Below are 14,472 nucleotides of genomic sequence, written 5' to 3' on the forward strand. Positions count from 1 at the left end.
TAAGCTTGAATACTCCTGGTGAAAAACTCTTCCTTTACAGTATGAAATGATAAATAATAGATTTTTTAAAGACTGGTTTCTCCTGCTGTTAAAACTGATTTTCATCGGGTTTTTTCTGCACAAAACAGCTTACAACTGAATCGGAAATGTGTTATCAGTGAAAATACCCAAGGTCCGGGATTTTTTTTTACAGCCAATAATAGTATCACCAAGAGGTGTAAGATAACAATGCACCTATGGTTAAAACTTCAACTTCTCAAATCCAGGTTTTAGTTGAGCACAAAATATAACTGCACAACTCAAAAGAGAAGTCTAATTTAACATAAAATGGATTTCGGTGTGTTTTTTTAATAGAAACCTTAATGTGAAACGTTACATGAGAAAAATACTAAATTAATTGTATGTGTTTACACGTTGACCTAATTACTGTAAAATGATATACACTAAACATATATAAACGTAACTGGTATGTAAAAGTAATTTCTAGATGTTTAATCAAAAACATTGTTAGTATATGTAATTATGTATAATCTGTACAACTGCATGGATTGCTTGGTACCTTTTCGTTAGTATTTAATTTGAACCGTGGTAACACGCCACAACAGTGTGTGTGTATGGGGGCAGCAGTGGCGGCTTTTCAACACTGCTTGACCGAACACGACTACGTTCAAAGGCTACGCTTGTGAATCACCCAGCGTTTAATGCTCGCGGTGAATGAGTGGTAAATAGGATGAGTGATCAATAGGTTATGGATCGGTGATGAACGGAGGCTGTATTCACAACGCTCAGAGCACTATTACGACTCCACATGACGCACTATCCGCCCAACTCAATGACACTTGGCACAATTACCGACACACTAACGCGTCACATTCTGAAACATCTAAGTGTCGATTAACATTAAAATACAAATATTACCTTATCACGGTGTATGTATTAAATAAAATACCAAGTTGCTATTAAGCTTTCACATTACAGAATTGTGTAATTAAGCGTAAAGATAGCGCTGCCATATGTCAAAACAGGTCTTTAAAGCAACGCATTATGAAGGCTCATGTATTTTTTTTTACAAAATACGGATTATTTAAATACAAAGACAATGGTAAAGTCAATACAGTAATGAAACAGCAGTAATGTTAATTTAACACGTAGGCTTCCGCGACCAATTTCATCCATAAAACAAGTTTTTGTGGGTTAGACCGCGTAAATATATAAAGTGTGGTTAAACCCGCCACCAGTAATGTCAATGTTCAAACGACTCGTTGAGTACTCGCCCAGGGTAAGGAGGGTTTCGTCACATTCGCGTGATCCACCAAACCACCTCTCGTCTACGTGGGGAGTTCGCCGGGCGAACATTCTCGCGTGTGCGAGACGACGACGGCCAAACGCCTCCCTCGTCACCGCATCGTCGCTAAAACGTTGACACATTCTCAAACCTTACCGGGGGTGACTTGACCACGTCGCCGTAGTTTAAAACGCCGCGAATGCGGTCACTCGGAAAACGACGCGAAACAACAAAAAACGCCGCACGGAGAACCGCGAGAGAACAAAAAAAATCGTTACTTGCGAATTACAACAGCTACAACTTCCCACACCGGATAAGCAAGCCGCGCGTCCCATTGGCTGAGCAAGTCTGCCCTGACACCCGGCTCGTCATTCCCATTGGACACCGAGCAATGACGTCAGACCCGCCAGCCAATGACATCGCAAAAAGCCGAGCCGCTCGTACTTATCCGCTCTATGAAATGCAAAGCAAGGCCTGGTATTAAACTAGCTAGGCCCCGATGCGCAGTCATTGCGCCGCTTTTGTAAAAGCAAATAAAATGTGACTTTGAGGGTAACGGAGTGGCGAAGATTGCGACTCACCGCGTCCTTTGGCAGAGAGGTCTTGGCCGCTTTGCTCGCCGTGCAGTAGGAACCCGTTTTGTCGGCAGAGACACAGCGCTTCTTCGCCGGTGGGGAACTTGACATCTAAACGGTTGTGACCGCACGCGAGAAGTTAACCTTCATATAACCAAAGCGCCAAAATATCAGCACTTATAAAACACCACCGCCGACGGATCACACCGCTCGCACGGCGCGGCGAAGCGACAAGTCTTATTGTTGTTGGAATTAAAAAAAATAACCGCGAGCGCGGCGCCGTTGGCAGTGCGGCTTGGGGCACTTGGTGGCGATGATGGAGGAGGAGTGGTTAGCGGCACTGGAGGCTCGCGTGCGCGTTTGGCGGCTGCGGATAGAGGAGCGCGCGTGGCGAGGCGGCAAAAGGGAAACGAAAGGGGCTCGCGGCGTGGCGGGTGGCGGGACGCGGCCGGCGCCTAATCCTCCTCCTCGCACCTGGAAAGCGACGCGCGCGGCCGGCGGGGGAGGGACAAAGACAAGATGGCGTCCACGTGCAGAGCGCCCAGCGCGAGACGCACGGCGCATGCGCGGGGCGGGACCACGTGGGAAGGGGGGGGGCGGGACCGCGTGGGGAGGGGGGCGGGACCACGTGGGGAGGGGGGGGGCGGGACCACGTGGGGAGGGGGGGGCGGGACCGCGTGGGGAGGGGGGCGGGACCGCGTGGGGAGGGGGGGGCGGGACCACGTGGGGAGGGGGGGGCGGGGACCACGTGGGGAGGGGGGCGGGACCACGTGGGGAGGGGGGCGGGACCACGTGGGGAGGGGGGCGGGACCACGTGGGGAGGGGGGCGGGACCGCGTGGGGAGGGGGGCGGGACCGCGTGGGGAGGGGGGCGGGACCACGTGGGGAGGGGGGGGGCGGGACCACGTGGGGAGGGGGGCGGGACCGCGTGGGGAGGGGGGCGGGACCACGTGGGGAGGGGGGCGGGACCACGTGGGGAGGGGGGGGGCGGGACCACGTGGTGAGGGGGGGGCGTGGGGCGGGACCACGTGGGGAGGGGGGCGGGACCACGTGGTGAGGGGGGCGTGACCACGTGGGGAGGGGGGGGGCGTGGGGCGGGACCACGTGGGGAGGGGGGCGTGGGGCGTGACCACGTGGGGGAGTGGTGGGCCTTACCCAGTCACGTGGGGTAACTTGTTTAGCCAACCCGCGTACAGAACCAGAGTGCTGTATTTATAGTGGAGGAATCCGATGAGCTGTAAAGCTCTTTGACAATACGGTCCAGTCGTGAGGGGAGGGGAGGCGTGGTAAAAAAAAGGCTGCGGTGAAGCTTAAGTAGTTTGAGCCTGGATGTTATTGCATCCAGGATGTTATTGCTTCGATGCGTGATAATAAGGCGCAAGAGACCGGTTTAACCATTGAATTGGCTCGTCTTGTGCACTTCCCCGCATTGACTAACGTAGTGAAGTATGGTCGACATATCCCGCAAGACATGGGGGTTGACAAACAAGGGTTATACGCGTACATGCAATGATAAACTAATATTTCATTTTTTTAAGCGCCACTTTGATGTAATCACCAAGTAAAAGGATGTTGGGTCTGTGACAATGAACTCGGTTGCATTGTCTTGCCTTGACAATTTTGGTCTTATTCGCAAATATTGCACAATGTGTCAGTACACAAAGCTGCCAATTCTTTTGGGAGGCTCAACCCAGACCACGTGGTCAGCTGGCAGCCCCACTCGCTCTTATATAGCCGCCTACTGCTTCTGGCCCCGCCCATACCCGTATCAGCCCCGCCCACTACCCACGAAGCCTTCAACCCGGTCCAGAGGACTCCTCTGCTTACGAACATTCGACTTACGAACATTCAGAGATACGAACAAACCTGTCCTGTATGTCCAGTTGCCTGAACAGAGTCGTAAGTTCAACCGCCCCGGCAATAAATAACAGCGGTGGCATCTACATCTGCAGAACGGGAATAAGCAGTGGCATCTATATCTGCAGGAGATTATATAACTTTTAAAGCCATTCCCTGTATTCTTAGGTTTTTCCCGTAAAGTCACCTAGGTAAAAAATTAAAATTAATAAAAGTAAAATAAAAAATTAATTAAATCACGACGTTTCGGAGGCAACACAAGCTTCCGTCTTTTTACCTACGTGACTTTACCGAAAAAAACCTAAGAATATTAATCCTTGCAGTCACGAAAGCTTCAAATCTAGAATCAATACCATTCCCCGTGTTTAGTGTACACGCCGTACAATATGTTTGGAATCGACAGGGAGTAAATTTGGACTTACGAACAGATCGACTTACAAACAGACCTCTGGAAAACACGTAGGCTTTCGTTACCAATATCATCCTTAAGAGGTTTTTTGGGTTTATAGATCGCGTAAATATATAAATGTGTCATTAAACCCGCCACCACCCTGACACAGCCAAATAGTGAGGGTTGTCACGTAAACAGAACGTACATTTACAATCTGAGCACTGTACTTGTGACGAATTGGCACCGTCTGTTTACGTGACAACCCTTACTATAGTTGGCTGTGTCGGGTGGTGGCGGGTTTAACAACACATGTATATATTTACACGATCTAACCCCAAAAAACCTCTATTATGGAAGACCTCTGTAACATACGTCGTCTGGAAGTAGAGGATTCCTTCTACAACAATTATATTTTTTCTTTATAATTACATGTTTCGTTATTTTTGTCCATATTTAGGAATGAACACATCTTTAGTTTTGTTGAAAAATTGTTATTTTCATAGGTGTTGGGTCAAAAAAAACTTTCCAGTGTAATGCATCTTACGTGAAACAATGGGACGTTATTAGCAAATTGATAAACAGTTTTTCACTCTACGTTCAGTTTTTCACGAATGCAACCCAAGCGTATATCGAGGTACGCCCCCATCATGAGTTGAGCAGCAAGCCACAACATTTAATAGAATCTGTAAATTTCGAGAAAACCCCATCATAGAATAAAATAATAGTGCAGGACGGAAACCCATAAACACGCAAAATCGTGTCCGTATGGCCAACCGTGCTAATCGTAGGTGCGTTTAAATAGCACACTGCCTCTATGTACATGCAACAGCCATCGGCAGTTCCTGAAGAAGTGCACGTGCAAATGTGATCAAAGAGAAAATGACCATAATGCATTTATTTAATTGCATATGCACAGAGAATGTGTGCTTCTTATATCTTGTTTGCGTGCTTTTTAAAACTTTTGGCTCCGCAATGCTAAACCGCCTTTCTGAAACCAGGACGTTTGGTGCATAGCAATGAGCTCCCGTGTAGATCACTTGGCAACACACATTCACCGATACTTGATCAAATGGAGTTGTGGCACAGTGGTTAACAGCACTCAATCAGTTAATCTAGAGTTTGATTCCTGGTCATGGCTAACATTCGTGACGAGTGATGTCTGTACTGTTCCTGGCTCACTCCTTCACCGACCTGCACTGACCAGGGTGGTGAAGTATGGTCAAGTAACCCCCACGACCAAACACGGCTTGTAGCGGCTTTAATCCTATAGCGGATTGGCTAATGATGATAAATTAACGTAATTAAATTTTAAATACTTCATTTAAAAACACGTGAGAGCACGCTGAGATTAAAATCCTATATTAGTCAAGACCTGACATACAAGCAGCAACATAATACGTAAAGGTCAAAAGCAACTTAATACAATGCCAGCTTATAACGCGAACTCCATAGTATCAGTATAAAATACTGCAATACGTTTGCAACATATGTCAGCACCAGACTTCATATTACCTTCTCTGAGGTTTCCGTGGCTTTGCGACCACAAGTTCAATAGGGACAGCGCGTGATGGGCTTTATTAAATCCTTTATATTAAGTTCACTTGCTTGCTTGCTTGCGCGCTTACGACCGTGCAAATCTTTCGATCGTTTTTTAACCCACTTCCCGTGATCCAATCGAGCTGACATTTTGCACACAGACTCGTTGTGCGTGACAATTTATTTTCGTGAAAAAATTTTTCCAAAATTTTCCACTTTTTAGGATTTTTTTTTCATATTTAATTTAAAATACAAATGTGATAAAAATGAAACTCTTACTCAAGAAAAACAGAAATGAATAATAAAATAAAACCGATGCCACGCATATAAAGGATTTATAGTGAAAAACTTTGTTTTTACGGGTTAAATTTTAATGCCCCTGCACGCATTAGTAGTCGTGGTGACCGGTCTTCATGAGAGCAGCCAAATCAGAGGATTAAACGGATTGTTTTCTTTGGGTAAAATAGGCTCAGGCGAATCGTGCAAGAGCCCAAAGCCTTCGCAGCAAACCCGGCAAATATGGCTGTTAGTCATGTGGTGCGTTTGCTAACAGTGCACTATTTTGTAATCGAATTCCCGACAGAGAACAATCTCACGCAAACTGCCGGTCACATTAATATACACCAGGAGCCACTGCCCCATCGTGAGAATGAAGCCACATGACCGGGAAGGTTTGCTCCTCCTGCAACGCAGCACCTTTCCACGTTTAATAGCTTTACATTTTCAAATACAGTCTTTTTTTTAAAATTTACGGCTCAATGAAGTATTGGCCTACAGTGGTGTCACAATATTTTAAAACCGAGACTTATAATGCTCGTATATCAATCATTTAAAATTGCCAGTCAGGTAGAAAACAAATAGATATGCAATAAGCGTGGTGGGGACATTTTAGGTAAATAAGCTAAAGAAATCATAATAACACTTGACCAACATCAGTATCACCAGGAAAGCAAAATAATCATTATCGAAATATTTTTCGTTGCAAAATAACAGTGATACAACAACAAAATCATCAGTAAATGACTCACCCCCGGCTGCTGGATGGGATTATTGGCGAGAGGACATCTGTTGTCTGGACCGAGCCACTGGGCTGACTGCAACGCCTCTGCTGCTGTCGAATTCCCCCTCCTACGTCACCACCGAGGCTCAACCACCAAGTTTGTGCAGAAGGGATTTTTGTTTTCTCTGTAACACACGACGATTGTGAATCCATTATGTACGGGGCTCGTGGTCTTTGTTTTATCGTCCTAACGATGCTTGCACCAAAGCGTAAGGTTGTGTGGCGTTTGTAAAATAATAATCATGCGTTAACCATATTCTGCGTGTAATTAGTAAATGCATTTGTATGTATATTTTTTCACTGCCTATGCGTATAAATGAATTCACAGTGCATTGGATTGTGATGATATTATTATAATTGTACGAACATTTTGAGTTGGGGAGAATGCATCATTTAAACGTGTTGTACAAATGAAAGTGGGTCACAGCAGGATCATTCAAAGCTGGTGCTATTTTGATGGAATTCGCGTTATCGACAAACTTGCTATGCACGGTCTACAGGGAGGTGTTTACACTTATCAGAAAATTTGGTTTGGATTTCCAGGAATGGAAGCGAATTATAACAAACCTCTGAAATGTATGTGAAACTCCAGATCCAGGAAATCCGGACCTTGGTTTTGTACAGAATGGCTCCCCTCCAGCGAGAGGTTTTATAATTGTTTCCTAGGGTCAAAATCTCAAGGATGGGGTGTTTCATTAATAAAAAAAATCATTAATTGCAGTATATAGTTCAGTATCATTTTACGAATCTAAAATCGGCGTTGGAGAATATAATATAAAAAAGCATGGCACTAACAATTACAATCCAGTTGGTTTATAGGATGTGTCATCATGCATTTATGAATGTATTTATCGTCGCTCTAGTGTGTTGTATTTATGTGCGTTCTCTGCAGGGACAAAATGCAATATCAAAACAACGACGAAACGACAATTGCCAGCACAAGGGACACTTGAGCAGTGGGGGGCGAGGGAGGGCTTTCGGTCCATTACAAGGGCCACTAATTGTGCACGGCTCACCATCCGAATGAGTGCATGCCTGATTGTCAAGACATTCACACAGCCCCAGATTTGCTTCAACACCGTGCAGATCTCTCTGCAGAGCAAATTGCGGTGGCGTGCACAATCGCTGGCATTGTCTCGCTATAAAGAGTGGTGCGGTGGCAAACGCTTTCATGGGGAATGATTGGCACCAGCGAACTAGAGGTTGAGTGCAATGGCTTATGGCTCACAAGGCCATTACACACCGAGCAAACATTATTGGTCCAGCATATGTCGGTTGGGTCACGATAGCGAAGGTGACGCACGAGTTCAACAGCAGTAAAAAAAAAGTCAAAAGGACCAGTCAGTAATGAGTGCGCAAAGTCCAATCCTGGATGTCATTTTTTAATTGCGTGGTGATTATTTAGAGGAAAGCCTCACTGAATTTAAGATTGTTTATATACTGTACATGCAGCATGGCATGGAATGTAGTCATTGTATATGGGAAATGCTGCTTTTGCACGTGGGAAGCAAGAAGGAGAAAAGCCCATGTGTACAAACAAGGAGGCAGTACAGCAAGTCTAGCCTACTTGTTGAACTGCCTCCTATAGCCACCTCTCTGCCTTGCAGGGGATGTGCCTTACAAGATGGCTCTATTTCTGTAAGCCACTCAATTGGGAGGTCAGGCCCCCGCACACCTAAAAATATCGACTCCGTGCTGCATGTACCGTGTGCAGTTAGTCAATCAGCAGGTCACGTGCGGTTGGGTAAAATGTGGGCATGTATTTCCATTCAAGATGTCTGGCCAGTTTAGAAGAGGTGGTCAAAAATGATCTCTAGAGTGGCCGTCGAGAGCTCCCTGTACTGGAGAGCTTTTTGCCAGCAGTGGCATCAGTAAGCAATTTGCAGGGCTTCGCGTTTATCGTTTACTGCATGTTCATCTGTGCTGTATTTTAATCTATTACTTGTAAATGAACGGTATTTACACCAATGGACATTAAATAAAGATACGCTGCGAACCACTTGGCCGAAATGCATACTGAATTTTTACGTTTCAGCAAAATGCGTAAACTTTCAGCCCAGACCTATTACATCGCAGAACTGTCAACAGTGATTTTTCGACTGAGACATGTTTCAATTATAAAACACCCACGGTACACATTTACAGGAACTCATGAAAATTCCGTACACATGGACGGTTTAGAATAAAACGGTGAGCTGCCACTGTATTTGTAGACCGCAGCATTATTTAGACCAACTCAATGTGCCCGTCTTCAATGGTCAGTGTTTTGTGGGAATTGGTGACAATTTCATGGTGGATTTTATGTTGCTGTCATTGCACGTAAAAATAAATTTTGTATTTTAAATTGAATTCGGACACATTTTATGCATTTTAGCTACTGCACCAAGCAGCAGAAAGCTATAGAAAAGGTTTGTAAGATGTGGGGTTTTTGCTGTTTTATATTTAACAGACACATTTTTTTTAGAAAGTCTATGGTGGTTCACGTACTGTGTGGACAGACTGTACCCTGCCATGAAAATGTGGAATTTTAACCACTGGCTTAGGACTGACAATGGAGAGAACAGCTCAGTTTAGTTTTCATTGATTGTGAGTTCATGGTAACAATGCTTTTTTGGTTTAAAATGTTACTGATAACTTATCAACTGTACTCTTAAACAAAGTGTCATAAAGGTAAATTTCAATAAGTGTTTATATCAGTGGTTTGAATTTATCAGACGAGGGTCTTTATATTTCTCTTGCATATTGAATACTTACTAAGCAAGTTAATGTATTTCAATTTAAAGCTTTCGTGACTGCAGGGATTCATCTTCTTGGTTCTTTCAGTAAAGTCACGTAGAAGGGAAATAATAAAATAAAAAAAATAAAACATAATTGTATTTTATTATGTTTTATTTTGTGAGAATTGTATTTCATATTAAATTTTTATTATTTTATTATTTCCCTTCTACGTGACTTTACCGAAAGAACCAAGAAGAAGTTAATGTATCTTCTTCATTAACACCTGACTTGATTGCGTGTGGTTCTCGTTGGTTAAAGCCTCTACCGTGAGCAGCTTTTTATAATTATACAATAAATCCCTTAATCACATTAAGTATTTACCAAGGAAAACATACGTTGAATTTAAAGTATTCCATTTGGATAAGTACGAACTATTCACACGTCAATGGGCCGTATGTTGAACTTCTTTAGCACCGTACGTGTCTAACCGTTTAACTCTGGCAGTGTGGTTGGTGTATCACCACTGCACTACCGCTGCCCCCTGTATACTTACAAGGTGTACAAACAGAATACGCACAATGCGACGCATGTACTGCGAGTGTAGGAATTGATTTTTAATCTTTCAGAGTCAACATGACCGTACATTGTGGACTTCTGAATACCCGACATTTAACAGTGAAGACAATTCATTAAATAAGTCCCGATAAGCGTTAAGTAAAGTATAAAACCAGTCGTATCGACATGCTTTCTGAGATTCACTTGAACTTTGGCGTGCTCCCTCTACCATGTAAGTAAATACAATCATCTTTTCAATATGGAACAATATATATCATACAGAATTAAATTCCAGTGCAAATTGGTTGTACTTCACAGATACAGTGAGACTGTTGGATTAATATTCATATTAAACAGAATTTAATATATCATTTGTGTTAAAATCCTCATGTACAAAAAACACAAACATCAGTGTTTAATTGTGTGGTTTGTATTACTGCACTTACAAAAATATATAATTTGTTCACCTATCGTCACAATCACTGTGACCAATGAAAATAATACTGTGTTCCTTAGTGGTTGTATAATTGATACCTCTATTGGATCGGAATGAGAGATGTCATTCACATCCAGCAGTGATCTCGCTGGAGATTAAAAAACTCCGGCACGACAGATGTGCGAAAGAGGTAAGAGGAGATTGGTTTTATATGATTGTAATCATCAAATAATAGAGGTCCCCCCCATAGCCAATTCTGTGGAAGGCAAAAGCATATGCTCACAGAGCAGAATTTGTGATGCATTGCGAGTTTAAATCAAATTCAGAACCGTGTCTGAAAAGAGAACCGCTTTCAGAAATAACCACCATTAACCACCAGTTCTCTGGTCCACACCCGATCCTTTCAAAACTCTTAAACTCTGTGAGCTGTGATTATAACGATAATAAATATCGCACCAGGAGATCCATACCAAGTATCATGCCTGGAGGGTTCCGACTTTGGATGTTTGGTAAATTAGATGTTTTGTGCAAATCAAAATGTTTGCATTGCAAAAACACCATGCATTTGGGGGCATAACGCTCACACTTTGTACAAATAGATGAGTAGCATCCTCAGTGATGTACAGCCTCCTGCAGAGCTGTCACTGCCTTTGCATGTGAGTGTCTCGTGTACGTGAGCTCACCATGATCCGGCAAAGCCTCCTCCCAGCCTTGTGTTGTTTCAACAATGTTTTCAGCAATCCAAATAATTTTTGGCAACTTGCAGCAAGACCTTAGAAGCTAAGCAAAGTTGAGCCTGGCTAGAACTTGAATGGAAGAGGCCTGTTAATACCTGGTGCTGTAGGCTTGGGCTGCGAGGTGGCCAGGAGGCAGCGGCGGCACGCAAATGGATTATTGAATCTATCTGTGGAGCTTTGAGTGCTATTACGACGTTATGGGGTTTCCCTGGGCACTCTGGCTTTCTCGCATGTGCCAAGCACATGGCATTGGCCCAAACTTCCAAAGACAGGAGGACCCTCCTGAGTCTTGAGATTGAGGCGTGGGTGGGTACATAAAATATGCATTGCTATTGAGTAAAATGCTTGAAGAGAACAGACACCAGACCAAAAAACAAACTAATGTTTGCTCATCTAACACCACATGCCCTGCTTCCCAGATCAACAATAGTTATCAGTGCAGTTGGAATGGAAATAAATTGCTACGTCGCCCATAAGCTATAAAGAGTATTCAGCAAATGTGTTTTTTTGTATTCTCCAACATATATACATCATATATATAATTCACTACATCAGTGAAAAATACACGAATACAGTTACCACTGGAATATTAACATTCAATAAAACATTACTCTGCTCCGCTCAAGGGGGATAACACGTTATAGAATCGAATTACCCTGTAAATTAACTTATCATATTCAGTTGACAAATAATCACACACACCACAGTTGTCAGTCTCTAAACACGAAGTGACCATCTCCGTCTCTTCTTGCTGAACTTTGGTTCACGGTCCTCAGTCCGGCCGTGCAGCTCGGCGACGTCAGACTTCTCAGTGTCGATTTTTTGTCACGAGGAAAACTAAAATGTGGTTCCTGAGGGCCTCCGCTGCTCAAACATCGTGTCAAGCCAAAGGCTGAGCTGGCCGTCATGAGTACAAAGGTGCTGCGGCCCTCCTCTCTAGTCCGAGGACAGCGAGTGTGGCCTCTACTGACATCAGTCTCTTGTCACCACCGTCGCCACTCACTGCATCTTGTGCGGTTGCGACAATTGTTCAGGCATCTCCACCCTAACACAGGGCCTCCAACCCGTACCAAATGAGTTAGATTTCACTCTTTCACACACCATGGATTCACAGGCAGCTATCCGAGTGTCTTTGCAGAGCTCAGAATGGGCACTCGAGGCATCTGTCCGCTATTGGCAGAAATTGGGTCGTGGTTAGACAACTCACTAGGTTAAGCATATGCGCAGGCTTTCGGTTCATCGTGGCCAGCTTTGGAAAACTCTCGTTGCTACTGCTGTTGCTGCTGACGAGGTCCCTCTTGAGAGCTGGGCCCTGTACCGAGCGACATTACGGCTCTTCCAGTCCATGCTTTAGGAGACAACCGAGTTCGGCCGATCCCCTGTAATATCCGCCACAGCAGTGCTGCCATTCACAGCAGCACTGTCCTTGTCATCGGGCGGACAGGGAGGAACGCTCGGCGTGTTGTAGAGCTCCCGGGGAGAGTCGAGGGCCGGCAGAGCGCTGCGGTAGGCGTACGGCGCGTCCAGGTTGATGTAGGTGACGTTGAGGTTGATGTAGTGGTCTCCTTCGAGCGCATCGAGCGTGGAAGTCAGCTCGGAGATGAGCGACGTGAACGTGGGCCGCATCTCTGGCTTGTGGCTCCAGCACTCCAGCATCAGTTGATACCTAACGGCACAGACGGGGAGAGAGACAAAGATAATTGTCAGCGTCATCTCCGTACGTGCGTTGGAATTATCCAGGCAATGTTTTTCTCTCACATAAAAAAAAATATATTAAATATGCAATTGCCCAAATGTCCGAATGCAGGACCTTTGTAAAATATATATTTAAGGCACAGTGAGGCCTTCCTTAGAAAATTATGGACTATTTAACATTGGTGTTATGTAAAGCACTTATTTTAAAAAGGGGAACAACTAAGCATTTAGTTGGGTATGATGGCAACAAATAAGGCACGGCAATTCCAAACAGGGCAGTAGAAAGCAGGGCATTATAAGGCCAGACAGGACAAAGCAAGGTAGCTTAAGGAAGAGCAGCACAATGAAGGCTATTTAAGGATAGTTTCCTGCACCTCCGATTAGCACGGTTGGTGACGCACAGTGCCAAAGAAGTTCAGCAACATACAACATGCAATGCAGAAGCAGCACGAGAGGCAGGGCAGCGCGAGGCTGGGGCTGGACTCACAAGTCATCGGGGCAGTACTCGGGCTGCAGCAAGCGGCGGCCCCTCAGCAGGTAGGGCGTGAGGTCGTAGGGGTCCACGTCGGAGTAGGGGAAGGCCCCCCTCGTCAGTAGCTCCCACACCAGCACGCCAAACGACCACTGCAGGCGGGAAAAGTGGGGTGGCGGACAGGGTACGGGAACAAGCGTTGGTCCCCGCAGACATCCGACACATCCTCGATATACTTCTGGCCACTGTTACATTAAGGAGCTGCCAACTTAGAAAAATGTCAATAAGTGCGCTCAAAATTCCCTTACGTTTTGCTCGGGATGGAAAAGTAAGCAGGTATCTGTGTGGGGCTACGATGTGGGAAACACAGGGGCAGCACAGCAAAATCCATTGTCGTAGCATGCTCCTACGCTCCCACGTCTACGCAACCGTTCCTTCACCAACACGCACTACCAGCTGCACCATCGTGGGGCACGGAGGGGATGGGGGTGGGGGGGGAGGACTTGCCACATCGGACTTGGTGGTGAACTTCTGAGTCTGCAGGCTCTCGGGCGCCATCCACTTGACGGGCAGCTTGGCGCCACGGTGCGCCGTCACGCTGTAGTATTCCTTGTCCACCACGTCCCTCGCCAGCCCAAAGTCCGCCACTTTCACCGTGAACGTCTCGTCGAGCCTACACACAAATCCCAGAACGTGTGGGTGATGACGTCAGTTGTGGTGCAACATCGGTCATGGGCTCTGCCCAGTGCAAGGAATGTAAAGGGGCCACCCCCTGTCCAATGTCTCCCTCTGTCTTCATAGCCAAGCACTTGGGGCCACACCGGCCCAGAAGCCCCAGTGGCAGGTGTGATACCTTCGCACTTAATTTCTACACTACTGGATCGCAAAAAATGGAATGGCTCTGCATAGGAGTGGCTCCAGGCTCCAGTTTGACATGACAAAAACTCCACGCCTGGTTTTTCAATTCATCAAAATGTATGTGGCTCTACTTTAGTTGATGTGGTCATTGGAATGCAGCAACAAGGAAATTGGAGTGCATTTATTAACAAACAACACTACATATTGATAATTGCAATTTTATGATGTATCGATTTTGCAACAAAAAATAGATCCTTACACTCACGATATATGTGTAGCGTAGACTTGTGTTTAATCG

General features: G+C 45.2%; 2 protein-coding genes across 2 annotated transcripts in view; both read right to left on the minus strand.

Annotated features, from left to right (window-relative positions):
• LOC133351790 (ubiquitin-like modifier-activating enzyme 1) overlaps window positions 1-2,451 on the minus strand; it is a 29,596-nt gene extending 27,145 nt beyond the window's left edge. The window contains 2 exon segments of the mRNA XM_061567320.1: window positions 1,867-1,971; window positions 2,335-2,451. Of these exon segments, the coding sequence (XP_061423304.1) occupies window positions 1,867-1,971; window positions 2,335-2,424 (195 nt within the window). The 5' untranslated portion in view covers window positions 2,425-2,451.
• Window positions 2,452-10,020: 7,569 nt separating this feature from the next.
• The window catches only part of LOC133351732 (hepatocyte growth factor receptor-like), a 52,249-nt gene continuing 47,797 nt past the window's right edge, over window positions 10,021-14,472 (minus strand). The window contains 3 exon segments of the mRNA XM_061567168.1: window positions 10,021-12,815; window positions 13,332-13,468; window positions 13,824-13,989. Of these exon segments, the coding sequence (XP_061423152.1) occupies window positions 12,500-12,815; window positions 13,332-13,468; window positions 13,824-13,989 (619 nt within the window). The 3' untranslated portion in view covers window positions 10,021-12,499.

This window comes from Lethenteron reissneri, chromosome 38 (assembly GCF_015708825.2).
Source record: "Lethenteron reissneri isolate LAM-NWPU_2019-01 chromosome 38, ASM1570882v1, whole genome shotgun sequence".
In the NCBI taxonomy this organism is placed as follows: domain Eukaryota; kingdom Metazoa; phylum Chordata; class Hyperoartia; order Petromyzontiformes; family Petromyzontidae; genus Lethenteron; species Lethenteron reissneri.